Consider the following 26424-nt stretch of genomic DNA (forward strand, 5'->3'; position numbering starts at 1 on the left):
ACTGCTGCCTGCTGCCTCACCGGCTCCGTCCCCCTAGTTGACCCCCTCCCCCAGCCCTGGGCACAGAGTTCCCCCAGTCCTGGACTTGTTTCCCTTCCCCCTCTTCAGATTCCTGTGGATGGTCGGGGTCCCTTATTCGAGGAGCACGTGTGTTACCTTCAATTGCGGGTTGCCTTGCGGGTGTGTTTTTCTATGTTGTTACGTGTGTATAAAATGAAACCGTATTGTGGGCTTAGAGTCATGTGGCTTACGTCGTTGATGTCTCCTGATTTGCTTCTTTGTAACGCCAAGTGCCCTTTTGTAAGTTCGTCAGGTGCTCCTGTCACTATAGCGGCCGGCCGGAAGGTTGTAGGCCCATACTTGTATATACTTGAGATTGAAATAAACGGTTTCAAAAAAAAAAAAAAAAAAAAAAAAAACAGCTTCCATCGGATTTCCTGTGTGGTCTCTTCGTTGCTGTGGAGTTCGTTGTGGATATATATATATATATTATCTACTGGCGGTCGCCAGTAGATAGTTATAGTTAGGACCGTGTTTCCATAGGAAATCCGCAACATTCTATTTTGAATAACTTTGGCGCCGATTGACGAATCCTCGCGGAATTCTCAAAATAGGTGGGGCGCTCCGCTCCGCTCCTTCCATGAAAGTCTCGGGGGGGATTCATCAAGCGGGGGCTGAGAAAAAGGGGGGGTCCCAAAACGCGTTTTCCCCATGCATTTTTCCATAGGACCTTTAGTCCGAGCTACAGCCCGAACGGCTGAACAGAATTACTTGAAATTTGGCAGAGAGGTAGCCCTCAGGTCAGGGATGTGCCTTTTGAAGGTCTCGTGTAAATCTGTTCAGTATTTCCTGAGAAAATAGCATTTAAATCAATATATATATCTATAGGCGCGCTCCGAGCGCGTACCGTAAGCTTACCGTACGCGCACGCCGCCGTGCCCGAGCGCGATTCTGATTGGTTGTTAGATCTTAGTAAACATTCGAATCGGTCGAAACCAGGAAGTGTCGGCCGCCATTTTGTCTCTCGCAGTCTGAGGGGGTGAAAAACAAAGGTGGATAACGTGTAAAGGGGGCAGGCTGGACAATTCCTGACCCCCTAGCCTTGGTCATAGTGTCCCAGAAGGACCCCCAAGGGCAAAAATGTATTTTAAATTTTTTATGAAAAATCGCGGAGTGCGCGTAGCGTATTTGCACGGTAGAAACGGAAAAATTCCGCGAATTACATAACGTGGGTGCTCGGTGCGCGAAGCGCACCGAGCGCCCACAGCGCGCGCACGGTACGCGCACGGTGAAAAACCTTAAAAAATAAATAAATACATAACTTAGCATTTAAAAAACCGTACAAATTCACTGAAAAAACCATAGGTTTCACACACGTTATAGTTAGGAATTAGCATTTAAAAAACCTTGCAAATTCACTTAAAAAACCATAGGTTTCACACATGTTATAGTTAGCTGGACATTTCACTCGTGAAAAACCAATGAAATTCCCCCGTTATAGTTAGTGCAGGCAACTATAACTCACGCGACCGCAGTCCTCTGCTGATGACGTCAGATATTACATCACTGATGACATATGTGTTTTTCTGAAATAAAAATATTTGTAATATATGTATAGCTAAAAATTAATGGAAGAAGACATGGGTAAATAAGTGTCTAAATACAGTGATGTGGGGGCGTGGCCAAGATGGCGGGGTGAGCGGACGCTTCCTCCCGTAGCTCCTCCGGCCCGGCCAAGCTTGAGCCCTTTTCTTATGCTTTTCTCCCCCCGCTGTGGCTCAGCGTGGAAGAGGAGCGTGGCGGAGCACCTGGTGCGCACGTTGTTGCCGTTTTGGTTCTGATCGCCTCGGGGGAAGCCCCCAACAAGTCCGATCGAGCTCGAGGAGCGAAGGAGGGCCTGAGAGGCGGAGCGCATCGGAGTGCTGTCCGGGCGCCTCGGCTGGGCCTGGTGCTGAAAGTTGCGATCTGGAGGGAATCTGGCCCGTCGCTCGACGGAGGGTGAAGGAGCCCTGCGGGAGGGGACCCGACGGTGTGGAAGACTTAGGACGGGTGCTTTGGCACTCGGACCTGTGTCGGCGACACTTCGCACGGTGTAGGCCCCTGTCCCTTGGCCGAAGTACGGCGGACTCTCTGTTGGGGTCGGACCATCTGGGCCCCTGCGTGTGACAGACTGAAACCGGCGGTGGAACCTATTTGATTGCTGTGCGTTTTGGGGGCCCCGGTGGTGTCGTCGGGCCTGGTCGCTCTGCCCTGCCTCGCCCTGCCGCCATCTTGTCCCCGTGGGATCAGTGGTGTTGGCCTTCGCCGGAGCCCTTGCTGGCGGATGTATGTGACCGCCGCTGCTGCCGGGTTGACTTTTTGGGGGATGTGCTGATGAGGAGCCCCCCACTGTAGCTTCCATTCCTGTCTCGGATGGGCACCCGCGGCTGGCGGTGACCGGGCTGGACCGCCATTTTGTCACCTGTGACGCAGCGACCCTGCTTGTGGGGGGACACCCACGTCGAGTGCTTGCCAGCAGCTGGGCATCCCTGGGGCGGCTGGACCAGTGCCCGACCGTAGTGCTTGCAATGTCTGGAAGAGGAGGCTCGAAGAAGGGGGACCGCACCCTGCCGGACATGCTTGGCAGGGCCCAGCAACTGCGGGACAGAACACAGCCTTCGCCGGGGACCTCCCAGGCCTCGGCGGACGTGACTGGGGGGGAACCACCCGTCACGAGGACCTTTATGGAGGAACTGTTTAGCTCCCTCAGGGAGGACTTCCAGACACTGAAGCGGGAGGTGGCCAGCGAGGTCCGGGAAGTGCGCAGGGAAGTGGAGGGCCTTGGCGAGCGCGTTGAAACGGTGGAGACGGAGGCCCAACGCCGGGAGGAGGAGATAGTCCACCTTCAACAGGACGTTCTCCGCCTCCGGGAGCAGTGTGTTGAGCTCCAGGCCCACTCTGAGGACCTTGAGAACAGATCACGGAGGAACAACATTCGAGTGCGTGGTGTGCCGACTGCAGACGAGGGGTCCGATCTGGGGAGGTACCTGCGGGACCTGTTCCGAGAGATCCTGGGGGAAGCTGCGGACTTCCCCATTCGCATTGATAGGGCACATAGGGTTGGCCGGCAGCGCCAATCATCGGCACCTCCACCGGACATTCTGGCCTTCCTGCCCGATTTCCCGCTGAAGGAACGCATCATGACTGAGGCCCGCAGGAAACAGCCCCTGACTTTCCGGGAACGGCCGGTGGCGCTTTACCAGGACCTCTCCGCCATCACGCTGCAGAAACGCAGGTCCTTCAGGATTGCCACTGACTTTTTGCGAGAACACGAGACGCCGTACTCTTGGGGTCATCCCTTCCGCCTGATCTTTCGATGGAACGGGGTGCTACACCAGCTACGCTCCTTGCAGGACATTTGTGGAGTCTTGGGGCTTACGGCGGCGGAGGAGGAAGGAGCTACACCGTCGTGGAGGGCCTCGGAGAGACGGAGCCGGCGGAGGTCGGCGAGGCGACGATCAGCGGCCAGTGCAGGGCGTCCTGATTCCCCTACCATCAGGGCGGACATGGCCGACGCTTTGAGGGCGGCGGCCAGGGACTCGGCCGGCTCCACCGGCGTGGCCTTGACGGCCTAATACTCACTCCGGGGGGAGATGCCTTTAGCTTCTTTAAATGCTGGGTGCGGGGCGGGGGGGTTGGGGGGGAGCGGCTGGAGGTGAGTGGCTGGACGTCCACTTCGTTCCCTTCTACGGACTTGCCCGTTTTGGGGCTTGACTGGGACAATGGGGTGTTTGAGTTTGCGTTTGGCTAGTTGCCAGGGTTGTGTTTTGGGGGGGTGTAGGGGTAGTTCTGGGATTGGGGAGGTCCCGTCCGATGTTGTCCATGCCCACGCTTGGTATGTTATGGCTTGTCCTGTGCGGCTGCCCCGCGCGCCCCACCCGCTGATCCCCTGCCCATTGCACGGCGCTCCCGATCCCCGAGAGGAATGTCGGCCCTAAAGGTAGTGACCCTTAATGTTCAGGGTCTGAATAACCCCGTGAAGCGCAGAGCGATCTTATCTTTGCTGGAGGGGACGCAGGCGGACATTTGCCTTTTACAGGAGACCCACTTATTGTCCCGGGATTGCCATAGGCTGCGCTCTGCTAAGTTCCCTACCCAGTTCTTCTCCTCGGCAGCGAACAAGACGGCGGGGGTAGCCATTCTTCTAGCGAGCTCCTTTAGGGGGGAGGTTTTGTATAAATGTGCTGAACAGAAGGGGAGGCTTCTTGCGTATCGCATGCGCTTAGGGGGCATAGCGTTTACGGTCGGCTCCGTTTATAGCCCAAACGACCACCAAGAGCGTTTCCTAGACTCCGTGTTGGTGGATGTCACTGCTTCCCCCGACCGCCACGTCATTTTGGGGGGAGACCTTAATATTGTCTTCGATTCTGTGATGGACAGATCGGCGTAGCGCTTCCCGCAGACGGGGGAACTGTCCCAGGCTGTGAAGGCCCGGATTGCGGAAATGGACTTACACGACCTTTGGCGTTCCATGCACCCCACGGATAGGGACTACTCTTACTTTTCACACGCACATCGAACCTACTCACGGCTGGACTACCTTTTGGTGAGTGGACCGATGCATGCCGCTGCCACGGCGGCGGACATCGGGTCCTGACCTTGTCTGACCACTCACCAGTCACCGGCGTTTTCCAGTGGCCGGCGGCCTCCCCCTCTCGGGGGGTGTGGCGCCTCCGGGATACCCTTTTACACAAAAAGTCTGTCGTGCAGCGTATTGGGGAGGTCATACAGGACTACCTAACTCACAACAGCAACACCGACACTTCGCAGGCGACACAGTGGGCGGCACTGAAGGCAGTCCTCCGGGGGGAATTTATCTCTATCTCCGCAGCCGAAAATAGGGAGCGGCAACGGAAGAGGGACGAGCTGACCGTTCAGGTCCGGGAGCTTGAGCAGGTCCACCGCCGCACGGGGGCCCCAAGGGTGTGGAGGCAGTTGAAGGCTGCGAGGAAGCTCCTGTCGGCATTGGATCTTGATAGGGCGGAGTATGCCACCTTGCGCTTGAAACATGCCTTCTACACTGGGGGGGACAAATGTGGCAAGCTTCTAGCACACCGGCTCCGGGTCACGCAGCAGCGTGGCGTCGTGAGGGAACTGGTGGGCGCGGACGGGGTGGTAGTCTCCGGGGACTCAGTGGTAGCGGAATCTTTCCGCGGCTTCTACGAGGCGCTGTATGCAGAGGAGCCCTCCTCGCCACGGGACACCGAAGGCTACTTGGAGTCGGTGACCCTTCCGGTGCTGGATCCGGCTCAGGCGGACCACCTGGAGCGGGATATCCATGTTGAGGAGGTGATTTCCGCTATCGCGCGGCTGAAGCATGGTAAGGCCCCGGGCCCGGACGGGTACACGTCTTTGTTTTATAAGACTTTTTGCACGGCTGTGGCCCCTGTCCTTACTCGGCTATTTAATTCCTTTTCCGAATCGGGAGCCATCCCACCGGATCTCCTGAGGGCGACGGTCGCGGTAATTCCGAAACCTGGGAAGGACCGGGCCCTCTGCGGTTCGTATCGACCCATCTCGCTCTTAAATGTCGACCTCAAGTTGTACACAGGGATTCTAGCGTCCAGGCTGGGTCCGCATCTCCCCGGATTGGTGGAGGCGGACCAGGCAGGCTTTGTACCCGGGAGACAGACGGTTGACAATACCAAGCGGGTGGCGCATGTTCTGGAGAAGGCCTCGCGGATCCCGGGGGAGCGGATGTTGCTGTCCGTCGACGCGGAGAAGGCCTTCGACAGAGTTCACTGGCCGTATCTCGAGCTGGTTCTCAAGAAATTGGGAATCGGGGATAAGTTCCGCACCATGGTATTCAACTGTTATAAGCATCCTTCAGAGTCGGTGCGGGTCAACGGGTGCAGCTCCGGTGGATTTGCCATCGAACGCGGCACGAGGCAGGGCTGCCCCCTCTCGCCGCTCTTGTTTGCCCTCTACATGGAGCCGTTTGCTCAGAGGATTCGCGATAACCCGGATGCGGTCGGGGTCCGGATGGGCCAGTATGTCCACACTGTCAGTCTCTACGCGGACGATGTCCTGTTGACCTTGGACGACCCTAGGAGGTCGCTGCCTGCTTGCCTCCAGGAACTAGACCCCTTTGCCTGTGTGGCCGGCTTCAAAATGAATATGAGCAAGTCGGTGGCGTTAGACGTGTCCCTGGCTGCGGACACCAGGAGGGACCTTCAGCGACTCTTCCCCATGCAGTGGTCCTCCTCCACGGTGCCATACCTGGGGATTCTGCTGGCGCCCACATTACCGGAGATGGTTACGGCTAACTATGCCTTCCTCAGCAGGAAGATTAAGGAGGAGCTTGGTCGCTGGAGCAAAGGCCTACTGTCCTGGTTGGGGCGAATCGCGGCGGTTAAGATGACGGTGTTGCCCCAGATACTGTATCTTTTCCGGGCCCTCCCTCTCCAGCCCCCGGTGGGCTGGATACGACAAATGCAGGCTGACATCTCCCGCTTTGTCTGGCAGGGCCGCAAGCCACGAATGAAGAGGGTCCTCTCCACGCTTGCTCCGGAGGCGGGGGGCCTCGGCATTCCAGACCTCCGTAAGTACTTTCAGGCGGCACAGCTGCGATATTTGGTGGAGTGGAGCAGGTGGGAGTCCGACAAACACTGGCTCTTTCAAGACCAGGCAGTGGCGGGCCGCACTTTACAAGAGGTTCCATTCTTGCGTCGCGCGCACCGCCCCCCTAACCTTTACGCTTCTTTTATTACGCGGGTCCCCCTGCGGGTGTGGGACGCAGTCTGTGAGGCTCGGGGCCTCACCACCTTCCCTTCGCCGTTCACACCCATAGCGGGCAACCCGGACTTCTCCCCAGGGATGGAGCCGGGAGTTTTCTCCCATTGGGTGCAGGCGGGCTGCAGGGCGCTCTTCCAGATCTATGGCCCGGAGGGAGTGATTCCGTTTCAGCAACTCCGCCAGGAGTTCGGCCTGACGGAGCTGGACAGATTGCGCTACATGCAGGTTCGGCATTGGGCCCTCCAGCCCCAGGTGCGTGACACCGCTGCTCGTCAAATTACACCGTATGAGAGGTGGCTGGCTACCCGGACCTCCAACGCTAAGCTAATTACCGATCTGTACAAGTACCTACAACCCCCGCCGTTTCACTATTACAATCCGGGGAGGGAGCGCTGGCACAGGGAATTGGGTAGGACACTCAGCCACAAGGAATGGGACAAAATTGCGTATCGGGCGCGGCACTCTGCATATCACACGGGCCTTACGGAGACCTTCACTAAGGTGTCCACTTATTGGTATTACACCCCGGAGCGACTGTATGAAATGCATAAACACACTGACAAGGGGTGCTGGCGGGGCTGCGGGCAGGAGGGTACCCTCTCACACATTCTTTGGGATTGCCCCGTGCTGACCGCTTACTGGAAGGAAGTTTTGGATGTGGTGGATAAGCACTTTGGGATAGAGCTGCCGCGCTTCCCGGCGTATGTCCTGCTGGGCCTCCCCAATGACCTAATGTACCCACTGAAGTCCCGCAGGGGCAGGCAAATCGCGATTGCGCTGGGGTCTGCGGTCCAGAACATCCTTATCCACTGGCGCACCGACACTGTCCCCTCCATCACGGGTTGGTTGCATAGGCTTTGGCATGTGCTGGGAATGGAGAAGCTGTCGCTCACGGTGGCGGGGGAAATAGACCAATTTGAAGAGCTGTGGCAACCCTTTCTAGCGCTGCTGTCCACCGAATTCCGGGAGCTCACCTGTCCGAGGTATCTTAGGCTTCTCAGGCGGACGCCGCCGGTGATCCCGGTGGACTAGATTACATGTGAGACAGGGGCCTCCCTGGGGGGGGGGGGCGGGGCTTCTTGGTGAGGACTAATCTGACGCGGGACCATAGGACGGGGTGGGGTATTGTTTTTTCTTCCTTCCTTTCTTTACTGGGGGGATGGGGGATGGGGGGGTGGATTGTGCTTTGTCGAGTTGCTGCTGGCTTTCATTGCTCAGATTTGGGGTGTTGGATATGCACGCAGGGATTCCACAGTTTGCATTTCTAGCCTTTCATTTATTGTGCTTTTCCCCTGGCCCATCGAGCTATCCATCGCTAACCCTCTTGAGTTGCACCTTTTTTCTTTGATTGTATTAAGTGTACCCTAACCTCCTATCCCCCTCCCCCATGGTTTGTTTTGTTTCAATAAAAACGTTTTAAACATAAATACAGTGATGTAATATCTGACGTCATCAGCAGAGGATTGCGGTCGCGTGAGTTATAGTTGCCTGCACTAACTATAACGGGGGAATTTCATTGGTTTTTCACGAGTGAAATGCCCAGCTAACTATAACATGTGTGAAACCTATGGTTTTTTAAGTGAATATATATATATATATATATATATATATATATATATATATATATATATATATATATATATATATATATATATATATATATATATATATATATATCAGAAACAGCTGCTTCTCGCCTCCTGCAAAAGTTTTCTTCAGCAAAGCAGACACGGAGCCATAGTTGTGTGCTTGAATTTACGTTTTAATGTCAGACATTACGCGTTTCAGTCCCGAACGGACCTTGATCACATGATATATATATATATATATATATATATATATATCCACATGTTGCTCTGAATTGAGGACGCACTCGCAGACAGATGGTTCCACTGAATTCTTTATTTAAAACCAGAGAAAAAACAATCCAATTGTTCACTTCGTCTGACGCGTTTTGGAGCCTCCTGCTCCTTATTCAGAGGCTGTGCTTGAGTTACACAGAGGCACTGTCTCCCTCGCTTTTCAAAATGCTGATCTGCCCTCCAGTGGGCTTCACAGGTGTGTCCAATTACTAATGCATGCTGGGTCTTGTAGTGCATTCAATCATACCCTCCAATGGGTTCTGGGTTATACCAGTCATTTGTTCGAATTTCAAAGCCCTCCGGCGGGCCTGAGATTGTAGTCTAGTTTTACATTGTAAATCTGCCATCCCGCATTGAGGCTCAGCATGATTCCAAGCCTCTGTGCCCACATGCCTTAGTGACGGTGGTGCAGTCCTCCACGGCTGGGCTGCCGTGAAATATGTCTCCACATGTTTCTCTGAATTGAGGACACACTCGCAGGCAGATGGTTCCCCAGAATCCTTTATTTAAAATCAGAAAAAACAATCCAATTGTTCACTTCGCCTGACTCGTTTCGGAGCCTCCTGCTCCTTATTCATAGGCCGTGCTGGAGTTACACAGAGGCACTGTCTCCGTCGCTTTTCAAATGCATGCTGATCTGCCCTCCAGTGGGCTTCACATGTGTGTCTAATTACTAATGCATGCTGGAGCTTGTAGTGCATTCAATCATATCCTCCAGTGGGTTCTGTGTTTTGACTAAGGAGCAGGAGGCTCTGAAAAGCATCAGGCGAAGTGAATAATTAGATTGTTTTTTCTGGTTTTAAATAAAGGATTCAGTGGAACCACCTGCCTGCGAGCGCGTCCTCAATTCAGGGCAACATGTGGAGATATATATATATGTTCTGGCGCAATCAAGGGAAGTAGACTTAATAAAATTTTAAAAATGGCAAATTTTGCTCCAATCTGCAAATCATATGAAATAAATCTTATACAGGCTTACTTAAAAAAAGGCCCTAGGCAGGTCTTACTGAAATCACATCCTGCACACAAGATATAGCCTTACTACTTTGTTTTAATACCAGTGACATAATAGAACTTGTCTGGTTTGGAAAATACATAAAAATAATATCCAACAAAATGAAATCTTAGAAAGCCACAAGAAATATGACTGAGCTGACCATAACTAATTTGTCCACTCCCAAGGACGATCATAAGGCATTATACTGAATCCGCTGGCATGCTCATATTAAAAGACTGATCTCAATGTAATTCTGGGTTTGCTTGCTATATTTATTTTAATCTATATGTAATTGTTTTGTTTTTAAACATCGTAATTTCAGTAATTTATTTTCCTATTTCGCAACCTCTATTTATTGTAACCCTTTTAATTAATTGAATCAATAAAGTTCAATCATATTTACCAGAAAGATGTGTATCGAATGTAATCTTTTGCAATAAACTGGGCATCCTCGTGTATTCGTACAATCTCAAACTTAAAAATACAGTGTTCAATTATATTACGTATCCTCTTTTTTATTAGAGAATCGAGCGGCCAACAAAGCACCGGAGACCCCTACATACAAAACACAAGTAGGGGCCAAGGAAAAAGAAAAAAATAGCTTGCACAGTCATCTGAAAACCTAGTGACTAACATTTCTTCCCTTTTTCTAACCAGAAAACAGCTTGATGCAATAAACAAAGGCACATTATTCACTACATATACAACACACCATCTCGAAATGTAAATTTCAGTGTTCAAGGTTTTGAAAAATTTAAGGCTTACATATCTTTTGTACTACCCTAAAGAGTACCAACCATTCCATTGATGTTCCTTTGTACAAAAAATACACACCCAAGAGTAACACTCCTCAAACAATGACCTAAATAAGGAAAAAAAAAGCCAAAGCAATCTATTCAATAAAGAGTGGGACATACTGAGGAAGTTGGCAAACTAAAATAAGATAGTCTTTCAATTGGCAGACAGAGGGTGCACTCTTTTAATGAACAGTGATTTCTACTTGATAAAACGGCTGCTCATGGTAAGGATAACTGGATTTCTATGGTGAGCAAAGAGTGATACATCGATGGCTTTTACAGGGAAGGCTCAGTTATGACAATATTTTTATGCCTTAATTTGAGAATGATTTAATTTAACAACAACCAATGGGGTAAGAGGTTGCTATTGTATGAAAAGTTAGAGGACAATATTGCACTCCTCAATACCAAATATCACAACATTGTAAAGTAATGTTATATTGATTTGTATAGTGCACTAATGGCCCGAGGGGGTATCCAGGCGCTTCAGCAGGTGTGTAGGTGTTAGGTCCCCAAGGTGCTTATATGGAGAGCTTGGTCTTCAGTTTCTTGCAGAACTCAAAAAGTGAGGAGGAGGCTCTGATGTGTTTAAGGAGGTCGCTCCATGTCTTGGGTGCGATGTAGGAGAATAAGCGACTTCCAGTTTTACTTTTGCTGATGCGGGGAATGTGTGCGAATGAGAGTGAGGCACAGCGTAGGTGTCTGGTGAGTTGGTGAAAGTGTATGCAGCTGTTCAGGTATGGTCCTGTGTTGTGTAGAGCTTTGTATGTGTTCGGGAGAAGTTTAAATTGACTGCACTTGTCAATTGGGAGCCAGCAAAGCTTCTTGAGGTGTTGTTTGATGTGGGTGCAGCGTGGAAGGTCAAGTGTGAGTCTTGCAGTGAGTTGTTTGGAGATTCCGGTGTAGAGTATTACAGTAGTCCAGCCTGCAGGTGAAGAGTGCTTGCGTGACGGTCCTTCTGGTTTTCTGAGGCAACCATTTAAATATCTTTTGTGCATGGTAGGATGTGGTAACAGGTGATCCACACTGTGCTGACTGTTGTCTGGGATGAGCCCTGGATTTCTGGCATGGTCTGTGGATGAGGGTCTTGGTCGTAGCTCCGACGGCCACCAGGTGGAGTCCTAAGGGGAGGTCTTGTTGCCAAAGACCGGTACTTCTGTCTTATCGGAGTTGAGCTGCAGGCAGTTGGTTTGCATCCAGTGTACTACCATAGTCATGCAGTTGGTGAAGTTGGTCCTGGTGGTGGTTGTCTTGTCCATCAGGAAGAGGATGAGTTGGGTGTCATTGGTGTAGGAGAGGACGGTAATGTCTTGTGATCGAATGATGTTGGCAAGTGGTGTCATGTATATACTGAAAAGGGTGGGGCTGAGGGACGATCCCTGTGGGACTCCACCTATCAATCTCTTGGTTTCTGATGTGAAGAGTGACAGCCTGAACAGATCGCTTTGAAAACAGATCCTTGTATGCCAGTTTTTGGATGAGGGTGTTATGAGAGACCATGTCGAATGCCACGGAGAGGTAAAGCAGGATGAGGACCACTGCTTCTCCTTGGTCCATGATGACTAAAATTTTAAAATGATGAATGCTGTTTCGGCTCTGTGGTTCTTTCTCAATCCAGATTGAATGTTGTCTAGAATATGGTGAAGTTCGAGGTGGGTTGAGAGTTCCCTGCTGATGACCGCCTCAATCACTGTGGCTGGATAGTGCAGCAGGGGGATGGGTCAGAAGCTGCTCAGTTGATTTGGGTAGACTGTGGGCTTCTTGAGAATGGAGTTGATTTCTGCAAGATCCCATTCATCCGGAAACGTGGCGGACGTAATGGAGGTGTGAATGATGTGGGGCAGGGTATTGCTGATGTTCCGAGGTTGTAGTGGGGGCATGGGTTTGTTGGGGCCCCTGAGTGGGGGGGTCCGCATGATTGCCGCTGTGTTGTTTCTGGTGAGGGTTAACTATTCAGTCAGGTGGCAGTCTCGGTTGGGGGAAGGTAGGTTAGCAACTCTGTTTGCGATTTTGCTGTGGAAGAAGTTGGATAGGTTGTTACAGAGTTGTTGAGAGGCAGCGATATTGTTGACAGTGGGTAAGAGGGAGGTGAAATCCTTAACAATTGAGAAAATCTCCCTGCAGCTGTTAGAGCGTCCTTCGATGCGGTCCACTAGTGCTTTTTCTTGGTGTCTCATATTTGCTGGTAATAGTGTCTGAGTGCACTTTTGTAGGTAGTTCAGTCTGGTGTCGTAGTTGCCTCACCATTTTCTTTCTAGCTGTTTACAATGTCGTTCAATTTACACATCACATTGATAAGTTGCAAAATAAATTTCTAGATGTCGTGGTCACAGGTAAAGGTATATTGTTTTTGACTAGTGTTCTTAGAAAATTCACCAGTCGCGGCTCCTCGAGGGAGTGCTGCGGGGCAGTGGTGCGGGGGAGGGGCAGGGTGGGGAGTAGTAAACTCCGGCATACGGCCGAACGGAGTTCAGTAAATAAATGAATAAATAAAACGAATTACATTACGTGCCTGAAATCCACCAATGGAAAAAATGGTTTGCATTTTTGTAGTTTCCCCATGAAATATTTTAAAAATCATTTGCCATACTTGCAATTTAAGCAGTTAAAAAGAATCTGTTTGAACAATTAACAATGAGGACATTCAGGAGGAACAAAAAGAAAGATTTTGTGCTTGGGGTTATCCTGAAGCTATCTTATGCAAAGCATGTGGAATGCAGTAGTGGTTTCACAAGAGGTGAATTGTTAATAAAAATTTTTTAAAAAGTAAACAAACCAGATTTTGTTTAGTGTCCCAGTTCTACACGTCTGTACCTCCATAAGGAAAATAATTAACAAAAGTTGGGAGATACTACAGTAAGGAAAATATTTTTGGGATCTATTTAAAGGTAAACCACTGTTTGCTTACCAAGAGGACCCAGTGATTCTTGCTAGTACCAAAGTTGATTAATCAAAAACAATTGTATATAATGCAACTAAGTTATTATTAGTAACACCCGACTAAAGATTTTAAGATCTTTGAAACATTTGTAACTTGTTTTACTCACGCGCCACATTCAGACCATTCGCCAAATTACATATTGAAAATGTATTCCCTATTATAAGTATCACCTTGGTATATGATGGCATGGCGATATCATATTGTTAAGACCTGTATTTCAATTTGATTGATCCTCGTTTTCTCATACACTTGGGATAATTGGTAACTGTAAATCCTATGATTTTGTTTATTTGCTTTATATTTCTAGTTCGGTTTTGCTTTCACTGTCATCAAAACTCTGTTGGACTTATTCTAGTCATGAATGTTTACCCTTTTTCAAGATAGTGACCCCAACACAATGTATATCTGATCCTAAAGTATACCTTTTTGGACACGTTGGACATGCACTGGGATGAAGCAATGTTTGAGAACATTTCACTTTAAGATGAGATTCCTAGATTTGGGTGAGAAGCATGGTTGCATTGATGCTGAATGTAATGGTGATTCTGTGGTTACCACTTCATCTCACTCCATTCTAAGATTGATATATTATTGGCACTGACTTCAGTTCACATGGTACTTCTGTTTTTCTCAATAACAGAGTTCTGTCAGTTTGCATGTGGGTGAAGCCATGACTGTCCACATTTTCTTTCAGGGTTAGCACTGCACTTTTCTTCTTTGTTCTTTTCTCTGGCTTCTTGGCAATTCGATTTACGGTCTCTTGTATGGTTTTTACCTTTTCAATTTGTCCCGTACACTCTTGTTGTTTCTTTAGCTCATTGACAGTCTGGCTTTCTTCACAGTGTTTTTAATTCCACTCACACTACTCCACTGGTTTGTTACACTGAAATACAGTTCATTATCACATCCACATGGTTTTCGGGTAAGGATGGTTGTTGATATAGTCATTTCTCCTATTTCAATTATATAGTGTATTAGCACCAGCATGCTTGTGTCACCATTTATTTGTATCAACACAAATAAGGATATAACTGAGGGGTCAACCCCAACCCTGGATCATGACTATGGTTAATGGCAGTGTCTCTTTGCTTGCTCATTCGTACTTGCATAGTGCTAGACATGCCTTTTTTGTTTTGATTGTTCCAAGACATATGCTATTTTTGTTCAAAGTGAAATTCCCTGATAAAGGGCCAGGCGGTTTGAAATGCATTGGATTACTGTCATGTGCTCACCATGCTATGGATTGATATATGTGTGATTTGGAATGACGAATATAATTAGATACTTTTTTGACGTTGAAGATTGTACCAATGCATAGGGACGTTCAATTTATCGCACAATGTTGCTAAAGATTGCATAAAAGTGTTATCTTTCTGTGAACTAGGATTACTTTTTACAGATTTTCCGAACGCCAAACAGGCGGAAAGAGTGGCTAAAGAGCCTTAGGACTATTTCCACATCTGAGAATAGTATTTTACACATTAAGACCTTTATTATGGTGGTGGTCTACATATGGTGCTCAACAAGACCACAATACTGATAATGTTCTGATTTGGGAGGAGAATACATTATTTTGAACCTGAAGTTTACTGCACATCTGTAGGCAACATATGGAAAGGCTGGGCTGGTTTGGTTTTGTCTAGTGGCTAAAAGTTATTCCACCACAAAATGTGTTTCTAGAGTATTAAAAAATGTACCCTCTCTTTCAAGGGTGGCAATGGAGAGAGACATCCTTTACATATACTCAGGGCTAGGCTGGTGGGTGGGCATTTGTCTATTTCTTCAATGATAATCAGAGATGGAATTTTTCATTTATAGATCATAAAATGGTTGACTTTGGTCACTTATGTCAGTAGAATGTTAGTCTGTACTGTCTTCAGGGATGCCGACCCGGCTTACGAGATCAAATAGGGTCTCAAATACTGGAATGACTTTGGGAAGAGGAAATGTCTGCCCAGGACAAGAGGAGGAGAGAATAACAGGACAACAATCCCAAGGGCAACTTGTTTTGCAATTAGGTTTTTTAGAGAAACTTCGAATAGACTGTGAATGAAGATCATTATTGTTGACATAGGAATGGTTGGACCAGGGTACTACAACTCAGGGCCAGATTAGGCCTTGCCCAAAGCCAAGTTCCAGAGTTAAGCCTTGATGACTTGATGTGGTGATGCCCAAATCAGGCCAGATAAGTTCTCAAGGAAAAACTAGAACTTCAGGGTGGTCCAATGCTTCACTACTAGATGGACAGTGCATTTTGGAAATAGAAAATGGACATCTAAGCAACATCTATGAAGAAGGGCTCGCTTGGGATGGGAACCATCCAAAATAAAGGTTTTCCTAACTTTCTTGCATACTCTCTATAAAGTCCAAGAACTCTCAAGAGATTTGTTCCTTGAAAATGTTACTTTGGCAGAGCAGACTGGACTAAACATTCATTCTTTAAAATAAAACCTAAATAACAAAGACTTACTTAGTGCAAGGTGTCAAAAGGGAATATCAGAAAGTGAGTTTTAAAAAGCAAGGAAGAGCTTCTATATGCTTATGGGAAAGCCAAAAAGGAAAAGGGGGCATTTGAAGCCAAGAAAATTAAATGCAAAAAACGTCTGCATGCAAAAAAAGTCTGCTAATCCAGAGAACCAAGAATGCAACTACTCAACAAATTAGAGAAAAAAAGGACTTGTATAGTAGAGGTAAGTGGATGTGTGGCTGCGTCAGAGGGCAAGCAAGGGGGGGTGACCTATACCCATAATTATGGGCGTGATGTAGCGGGCTGGGAAGTAAGCATATTAGTGAAAGATGGCAAATAATATGCCATACAATTCCGGAAAGCACATATACCTACATCAAATTACAAAACGTAATCTTTTTATCCAAGGTACAGGAATGTTCTACGTACAACAGATGACATCCTTTAAAAAAAAAAAAAAAGGTAATGACCAAAAATAAAAGTACCTGAATATGAAAAAAAACGACTATACCACACTACAAAGTCTTACCTAATGGTTATTCCAGTTGCAATGCGTATTACTCTTGGCTGGTTTCCTAAATCATTTTCACGGCCACTTAAAGTGTCTACCAACAATATTCGGCGGGTCAATAGCCAATTGTTAATATTACTCCCTTAGTAGAAAAAAAACATCACAAAGTAAATGATAAGCTATTCATTATATCACACTACATATAAAGCACTCAAATGTATTTACTCTCTAAGAAATACTTTGCTAATCAAGCTGGACCAATATACTTTTCAGATCTGGATAATGTAAAAGGTAAAAAGTAAACAACAAAACTTGATGACCACTGATAATCTAAACAGGTGTTGTTATTAGAAACCTAAATAAAGTTTCCTTTACAAATATTGTGATCCAGTTTTACCAAATATTCAAAATATATTTACGCTCTCCAACTGAGCTGGACTTGCTAGTACATCATTCATTATATACTTGACAGGAGGCATTCTTTATCTGTATTTTCAACAAGAAATCATAACTATCAAGATAGAGTCTGCCCGAAAACTAGAATCGCAGAGACAGAACTGTGTACCCCAGTGTCAACCGTGTAACAACTTTCCTCCTACATTTCCTGGTACCTAAATACTTTACACATTACCTCTAAATTAAGCCGGACTGCTTTTGTGCCAAGCTGCCAGGGGGTTAAGCACATGTTAATTTAGTAAATTATTGTGGTTTACCCTGACAGGATTGTGGCTGATGCTTGAGAAGGGCCTCGCCCCTCCTCAACCAATAACTCAATTTATCACACTTGACTTCTGTTGTGAATCTGAAGACTTCGGACCTACTACTGATACATTAAAAAGCCAGTGTTCATGATCATGTCAGTGTGGTCGCTGACCCTGAACTGTTTTTAATGTTGTCACTTTCCTGCCAAGATTGAGAATGCATCTATAAACCTCTCAGATATATGCAGACAGGAAGGCAAAATACCAATGGGAAGGAACTGTGCACTGTTGTAGACCTTCCCCTTGCTATGATTCCACTGGGATTAGCTTGTCTCAGCAAGGTCACCGTCACCATTAGAAATTATGATGGAACTTGTCTTCTGTAGCTTTTACTTGTCCAGATTTGTAGGAACTGCAAACTCGGTGAGAGGCTTCTGACACACTCCTAGTACCTGGTGAATTACTTCAGGCTTCATGTGAAGCAAATACCTTCACAGTGTGGTGGAGCAGGGACCTAGCTGAATTCTTCAGCATGTGTATCTCAATGGGCAGCAATTTGGACATTTGCTTGTTTGCTATATGCATCATCAGTACTGGCATCAATGTGGTCTGGTCAGTGTCTGAATAAGAAAACCTTAGCCTCATGCGAGGATGTGGATGAAAGGATGGACTTGCTGGCACATCTCCTAATTTGAGAGGGCTGCTGGAGCCTTCTGAATGGGAATACCTGAAATGATGGTGCTGAAGCAACCAGCAATGGCTGAACTGACAGTACTTCAGCTGGGCCTGGCAATATCACATGCTAAATCTGAACAAAATCTAGAATTTAAAGGAGGCCATGCCTCAACTTTTGCCTATAATTTGTCACTCAAGAGATCGAAAAGAAAGCCTGCTATGTAGGCCAACATACCCGACATTTACACCTTCCTCAGCTACTGCCTGCATCTCTCGATTAGTCTTGAGCTCTTGCAGGTGCTCAGAGTGTTCGGAGTACTACTTCATATCATTCATAAAGTCACCTGTTCCTGGAAGAGGACTGATCAATGGGTTCTGGACAACTCGACACTAAAGCATTTCAAAACTTTCTTAAGCCTCCAATATCTGATGCGGAAGAGAATCTGAAGACTTCAGACCTACTACTGATACATTAAAAAGCCAGTTTTCATGATCATGTCAGTGTGGTCGCTGACCCTGAACTGTTTTTAATTTTGTCACTTTCCTGCCAAGATTGAGTATGCATCTATAAACCTCTCAGATATATGCAGTCAGGAAGGCAAAATACCAATGGGAACTGTGCACTGTTGTAGACCTTCACCTTGCTATGATTCCACTGGGATTAGCTTGTCTCAGCAAGGTCACCATCACCATTAGAAATTATGATGGAACTTGTCTTCTGTAGCTTTTACTTGTCCAGATTTGTAGGAACTGCAAACTCGGTGAGAGGCTTCTGACACACTCCTAGTACCTGGTGAATTACTTCAGGCTTCATGTGAAGCAAATGCCTTCACAGTGTGGGGGAGCAGGGACCTAGCTGAATTCTTCAGCATGTGTATCTCAATGGGCAGCAATTTGGACATTTGCTTGTTTGCTATATGCATCATCAGTACTGGCATCAATGTGGTCTGGTCAGTGTCTGAATAAGAAAACCTTAGCCTCATGCGAGGATGTGGCTGAAAGGATGGACTCTCTGGCACATCTCCTAATTTGAGAGGGCTGCTGGAGCCTTCTGCATGGGAATACCTGAAATGATGGTGCTGAAGTAACCAGCAATGGCTGAGCAGACAGTACTTCAGCTGGGCCTGGCAATATCACATGCTAAATCTGAACAAAATCTAGAATTTAAAGGAGGCCATGCCTCAACTTTTGCCTATAATTGTCACTCCAGAGATCGAAAAGAAAGCCTGCTATGTAGGCCAACATACCCGACATTTACACCTTCCTCAGCTACTGCCTGCATCTCTCGATTAGTCTTGAGCTTTGGAAGGTGCTCAGAGTGTTCTGAGTACTACTTCATATCATTCATAAAGTCACCTGTTCTTGGAAGAGGCCTGGTCAATGGGTTCTGGACAACTCGACACTAAAGCATTTCACAACTTTCTTATGCCTCCAATATCTGATGCGGAAGAGAAGGCTGTGTGATGATAGACTTTGGAGTCTAAGTATTTCAGAAACCAGTATAACAAACCTATTGGGCTGGTGAAGAAGGCTAGCAACGGCAATGGATTGATTGATGCAAAAGTATCCGCTTTATTGGATTGTAATATTACTCCTTCTGACACTAATTGTGACTAGGACCCAACTGCTGTGGAGGGAAGCATGGGTTGGGGAGCAGGAGTGACTATCAAGCTGTGAGACAAATGGTCAGAGACCACAGAGGGTTAAAGACAACCTCAAGTGTGAGCAGTGATAAGCGCTACAGTACTCAGTTGCTGAGTTGAAAATACAACGTTCCAGTTAACAAACATCAGTGGGAAAAAGTGAACCAAGGAAAGTACTGAACTGAAAACCTTTGAGAATTTTTGCCTGGTGTTATAGGAAACAATAACGGGTTGGGTAAGGAAAACATTCCAAAGCTGTGTCCTGCATACCTCCTCAATGAGCCTACTTTGTGACAGTTAACCATCTTGTAAGACTGAGACACACTTGTTCATATCAGACTTTGATATAATACAAGACGAATATAACTTTAGTTACATAAATGCTTATTAAACACTTGTTTTAAAAATCTCACCTTGGTTGATGAACAAGTTGTTGTATTGAAGATTTAAGTTCAGCACTGGCACAGCCCAAAGATCCTGCTGTCCCGTGCCTCGTTGGTAGGAAAGGTAAACGTCTAAGAACACTGGTTCAGTATAGGCCCACATGATTTTTGAAAGAGACAAAGTGCACTACAAAAAACATACACATAATAATGCTTCACTTAATACCCCAAATGTTTATCAAACATATTATTGGTCTATTAAAACAATATGTAGTTAGTTCATGAATGCTCAGACCACAAGTGTGACTTCCTACAATTGCAGTATCAATTTAGAACGTTCATGACCATGTAAGAGCTATAGTTCTCATCATTGTTTCCACAGGTATCACAGCCACACATCAGCCAAACATCAAACACCGCTGACAGTCTCTATCTGGAAGTTGGATGTAGCAAAACACTTACTTCTCCTTCAGTAGCATAGTGCGAAGGAGTAGGCAAAGAATAGCCCTTATGTTTACGTACCACACATAGATGATCCTGCAAATGTTATATATGGGGGACTGAGGAAGGGTAAGAGCTGTGGACATCTTAAAAAGATAAATACTTTGCCTTTCTGTTTGTGCAAATGAACGCTGGGAGAGTATGTGACAATGAACGAATGAAAAGTCCAAAGTAATGTAATGTAATGTAAGGCAGACTTATAAAGCGCACTATCACCCAAGGGGTATCCTGGCGCTGAAAGTAGAAGCAGTATTGCAGGTAAGTAGGTGATTTACTGTGAGCCCCCATCACCCAGCTGCAATTGACTCCAGCTGCCGTTAATCTCCCTAACAGTGTCAAACCCAACATTCCAGCTACTTCTGTCTAGGTCCACATGCTGGCTCAGGCATGAGGAACCGGACCAGAAGGTAGGATCAGGACATAAGCTGGATCAGGCACAAGAGACCAGGTGGCCCTCAAAGCATTAGCCCTACTACAGCACATTTCCCTTCCTATAAAACAAAAATGAGACTAAATAACACTCAAATGTATAAGTTTGAGGAAGTCATACATTTTCAGAAAGGGAAGATTCCTCCAAAAGATATTGATTGGCTGAAAATTAAAAGAACAACCCAGGAGGCGAAGGATATGGTTCATGAATATTCCATAAGGTTATTGCAGGTTTTCAAACAGCACAGTTGAAGCGACTATTCTGAAGAGAAGGATATGGGGATTTTTGTGTCACAGTTTGTTTTGGGGTTGAAAACCTGAAATTAATTTTAACATTACCCAAAATGTCATCTGTTGGCAAACAAAATCACTTAATGAGATTCTGCATATATGCGAACTATAGCAGTAATGAATTGGACATGAAGCAGAGGTAAATACAGGAGAAATTCATGTTAGCTCAAACAAAGTTAGCTCAGAAAGGGTTTCAAAATTCGTGACTGGCTGGAGGTTACTTAGTTGTAGATTCATAAGGAGGGTTTACAGTGAATACAACTGGTATGTGAATGTCCCATGGAAGAGGTAGAGGCATTTCCCAGGTGTGGGATCTGGAACAGATGTTGCTGCCTTAAAAAAAGTTACTGTCTGTCACATTTGTAATAGGGTGGCACATTGGAAACAAGAATTTCAATTTAATCCTAATAATATTTCAGGACAAGCACCATATTCTCAGGAAATGACAGGTCAAAGAATGCACATACGACAAATGCAAAACCCAATGCAGAGTAAGCCAAATGATACCCGTTGTACCAGGTCAAAAAGGGAGCCCCAGAATAAACAAACTAGTTGTCAAAATTAAATCCGAATCAAATTCAGAATGCAATTTCACAAATTCAGAATAGGAGTCAAGATGTGTTAGAACAATTTCCCATGTTCAAATTTAAGGGGTTCAGTTCTGATAATTCACAATGACGGTGTCCGAGGGAGGAAGAGGATTGTGTACTTGGCGCAGTCCTAGAGGTAGACCAAAGAGGCCCACATGTAGACGCTAATATCTATGGTTATGATTTGTCATTTATAATTGACACAGGAGCTACCAGATCCACAGTTAGAAATGTTAGAACTGTGCCTAACAAACAAATAGAATGTGTCCTTGTGTAACGAAACTGGTGCTCATGTAGAGCTCTGATACCCGATATCTTCGGGTCTAGCTCGAACTATATACAACTCTACAAAAAAACAAAACAAAAAAAAAAAAAGACTGTGGAAGTTCCAAACTTACCTCTCTCGGTGAGAAAATGTTACACAGCTCAAATAAAATCATTCAAGTATTTAGCTTTTCCAACATTCTATACACTGGTGAGATTGGAAGATGATATTCAACTAACAGAGACATTTACCTCAGTAGACCCTGACCAAGTTCTAAGTCCACTGACCACATCACTTCCTAGAAGAACGTCTTCCAATGACAACCCATTAATGAATGAATGAAGCACAAAGTAAACCTCAGCAACAGGTATCCAGTCGCTTTTTGTACTGTTCGCTTCAAAAGCAGTAGCAACAAAAACCGGGAACACGTGACTAGTTAGCTATTAAAGAATTAGATCAAATAAGCAAGTCTTCAGTTGTTCACGGAACCTTAGGAAAATGTTTTGGGGAATCACTGATATAGGCAGTGGATTTCAGGCCTTAGAAAGATTTCAGGCCTTAGAAATGGTACGTAAAATCGAACATACTCTTGTGAGTTTCTATTTTATATCTAGGGATACAGAGTAGATGTTGAGAAGCTGATCTCGAAGGTCATGCTGGTGCATGCCAGATGAAGAGTGTAATTGTCTCTTCTTGAGCCATGAAGAGCTTTCGGACATACGTGTTTGAGTACTGATTGCATAAATGTAATGTTATTGACACTGAAACTTACAGATAATTGCAAACCAAAGCCATCATTGTTGACATGTCCAGTCCTCTTCAATACCTTAATGTTCAACAAGACATGTCCCCTTGTTTCTTTGTTGACACTTTGATTACCGACTTCTACCAAATTATTAAGATTCCACCATTTCCAGTCATCCAAACTCACCATTGACTTTCCCCCACAAACAACTTGATGTGCTCGAGAAAAATTAGACAACTCTCAATATATGCTTGCCCTTTTTCACTTTAAGCCAATCCTTTTTAAACAACACAGTTTCTTTAAGAGTTTGCATTGTTCCACACTGTCCTTTTAGTTTTATTTTGCTAAACATTTACCCAAGCCAAATCAAGAATCTTGTGGGTTTACCTGCTTACTACAGAGTTCATAAGCATGTGAACACATCTCCAAATGCAGAATACAATTTTTTTTAAATAGCAAAAGGGGAAAAAACTGCTAGTAGAGTGATGAGTTCGACGATACACCCACATTTCTTCCCGTATATACCACTACACCAATGGCCATCTGAACCGCTTCAAACAAAAAAATCCTGTTAACTCTCACCACGACGAGATTACTGGAGAGTAAAAACAAAGAAACATGCATGTGCATAAAGCCACTCAGAACAAGAAAGGAAAGCATTTTGAGCCAAATATATGTACCTTTTCTAAGGTCGCAAAGGGCCCATTTCGCAGAATCGGGCCGTTTGCGACCGAAAAAAAGGCTTACCCGATGTACAAAACCCTACTTTCTGATTCGGTAACCTATTAGCGAATCACAAAATAGGTCAGCGATTCGCTAAAAGAATGGGGCGTGTTTAGGGCGTCCCTTCCTAATACCGAATCGCATAGGTATGTAGGAATGTTTTGTGACCAAATCGCGGTCGCAAAACATTCGCATTTTACCACTTACTTGAAGTAGGTGGTAACCCATTTTCAAAGGGGAAGGGGTCCCCAAAGGACCCCTTCCCCTTTGAGAATGTATACACAAACTTTTTTAAGGGCAGGTAGTGGTCTCACGGACCACTGCCTACTCTTAAAGAATGAGAAGAAAACTTTTCATTTTTTTTCTAAATACAACCGGTTTTCCTTTAAGGAAAACGGGCTGCATTTAAAAAAAAAGAAAAAAAAAAGATCATGGAGATGGTGGTCTGCTGACCCCAGCAGGCCACTATCCCTATGATAGTAGCGATTCCTAGTGGGTCACAAATTGCGACCTACCTCATTAATATTAATGACTTAGGTCGATTTGCGACCCCCTACGAATCACTGCATGAAACTCTTGTAGTTTCATACATTTGTAATAGCGATTACATAATTGCATTTAGCAGAAAATCGCAATTAGGTAATCGCTATTACAAATGTTGTTACATGTGGCCCTTTGTCTGATAAAAATTGAACAGCATTATTCGTAGTAACAACATTTTTAAATACTCTCTAACAAAGCAACCAGTAAGAAATTCAATTACTGTCAACGGTAAACACCCCTACATCTCCCCTCTACATCTCCAATCAACCCATTTGGAAAACTGATCAATCAAGAATAGAATATATCTATTGTGAGGGATAACATGTTATATGGGCCCAAGCAATATAAAGCTCAATGTTAAAATGGTCCATCTGCGAGTTTAGCCATGCACAAAGGTGAATTATGAGCCTTTATGTTGCTTCAGAACATTCTTTGACCAATCTGTTCATCTATATACTGCCACAAATAGCTCTCAAGAACCAATGTTTAATGGCTGTATTTACTGAATGCCCTTTGTTAGCAGCAACAGTAATGCTAGACCTAACACTACCCAAGAGAACTATTTTGTCTCCCATAAATATGACAACATCCGGTGGCCGGGAGCGTCAAGATGGCGGTCGCACTTTAGAAGTGCTCTGGACCCCTCCGTCATCCGCTCCGTACTCGGCCATCAGGAGACCACCCTACCCCGGGACCTGCTTTCCTGACTGCCGGGGGTCCCTGGGCTCCGTTCAAGTGTGGCGGCAGGAGCCTCTGGGTGCCGGAATCTGCTGCTGTGCCCTGAACCCGTCCAGCCGCACAAACAAAATGGCGGCCACGTGGCCGTGAGCTTACATCAACCCCAGGCCCTGAGCTGCGTTGGCGCCCTGGAGCTGCTGGACGAACCGGGGGTGGACTTGGGCGGCCGTCGGCGCCGCGGGGACATCGGAGATTCCTGGCTCCCTGAGGCTGGCTCCGAGTGGTGCGGGTGCCGCGACCTGCTTCTACGTAGGGCCGGCCCGGGCGTGGCCCGGATGGGACGTCCGGCGGTGGTGAGAGGCATCGGGACTTCACTCCTGGCATCCCGGTGCTGCCCCTAAAGCCGGGATTGCCCGCGCCGCCCTGCTGCCGCCAGATCCCTGACAACTGTGACGCCGCATCCTGCTCTGAGGTCCCGGGTGCCCTGTGCTCTTCTGGCGCCAGTGAGTGGCCGTCATGGGGAGGGCCGGGGGCGGCCTGGCGGCACCTGGACGTCACCATCTTCTGTTCTCTGTGGGCCCACCTGGCTGAGCATCTACGCAAGGTAGCTTTGCCCTGGGCCGGCGCCTGCCCTGGTGTTGTGGGGGCTTCATGGTCCTGGAGTGCGGCTGTCCCGTGCGACGCTCTTGGATGCTAACCTGCCTCCGCGCTGTCCTTTGACTCGGCCCCTGGGGGGGTATTGGCAGCGCGGGGAGGAGCTTGGAGCGGCGACCACCAGGTCGGGTGGCGGTGTCTTGGTTCCCTGGGCCCATCGCCTTTATCCATCAGGCCCTGCTGGGGGGCGACCACTTCCTGCGCACCTTGGTAGGGGGGCCCTTCGGCTGCACCTGTCGGGCAGTGGGCGCCTCTTCCCTTGCCTTCCTTCTTCTGGAATTGTCAGTCGCCATTTGCCCTAGTCCGGGCTCCCACTGATCCCCTGGAGGAGCGGACCTACCGCGGCCCGACGACTTGTGGCGTTCTTCATGGCCGACCTTCCATCTGGCTGGTGAGTGGGGTGCGCGCCTGGGTGTTCGGCTGCACCATCCAGCAGCGGGCTGGGGGGTTAATACTGGAACCGCCTCCTCTTGTCCCCCCCAGGTGCCCCAGGTCCTGTGCGGCTCCACCGGGGGGGCTCGGGGGCATTTTGCGGGTGCTGCCCCGCGGACACGAGAGCCTCCTCCTCCTCAGGGATCTGTCCCTGCAGCGCCGTCACCGACAGCTGGGCGCAGCTTATGGGAGGCACCGGATCCGGAGTTCCTGCCCTGGCTGCCGGCGGTGCCTCCCGCCCGCTATAATCTTCTCCACTGCCTTGGCGACATCCGGGGGTGCGGGGGTGCCCCATCCCATGCTTCACTGCCTGCGTTCCCTGGACACGGGGTTGGGCTAGCCCACGTGTGGACCTCCCCAGGGGTTGTTGACCAGCTGGACACTTCCTTCTCCATCGGGGGGCTTCGCACCACATTCCCCCGGAGCCTTCCTGGAGAGCACGTCACCCTCTTTGGTCCTGCGGACTAAGCTGCGGGGCGCCTGGCTCGGCGGCAGGTCCTGGTCCCCTCGTGTTGCACGCCCGCTCGAGTTGCCCTCCGGCTCCACTTGCTGGCCCTTTGGACTGGTGCGGACTACTAAGCCTTGTGTGGGGTGTTTTTGGGTTCCGGGTCCACCGGTCTGGTCCCCGGACTCCTGGCAGCGGTGGGAGTACCTGGTGGCAATGGGGAGGGCCAAGGGCCTCTAGCCCACGCCGGCCCCCACCCAGACGAAGATGGACCGGTTCACTACTTCCGACCCGGCTCTCCCGGGGCAGGCGATCGGGGCTCCCTTCCCGCCCCCGACAAGGACGTGAACACTATCCTTCAAGCAATCAGCGCCTCC

The 26424-nt window shown here is 47.5% G+C and overlaps 1 protein-coding gene across 1 annotated transcript in view; it reads right to left on the bottom strand.

Annotated features, from left to right (window-relative positions):
* TMEM67 (transmembrane protein 67) overlaps positions 1-26424 on the bottom strand; it is a 1162308-nt gene that overhangs the window by 593580 nt on the left and 542304 nt on the right. Inside the window, exons 12-13 of the mRNA XM_085605278.1 lie at positions 19782-19938; positions 16368-16491 (exon numbers count right to left, since the gene is read on the bottom strand). Coding sequence (XP_085461404.1) covers positions 16368-16491; positions 19782-19938 — 281 coding nt within the window. The remainder of the gene's footprint in view (positions 1-16367; positions 16492-19781; positions 19939-26424) is intronic.

This window comes from Triturus cristatus, chromosome 5_1, assembly GCF_964204655.1.
Source record: "Triturus cristatus chromosome 5_1, aTriCri1.1, whole genome shotgun sequence".
In the NCBI taxonomy this organism is placed as follows: Eukaryota; Metazoa; Chordata; class Amphibia; order Caudata; family Salamandridae; genus Triturus; species Triturus cristatus.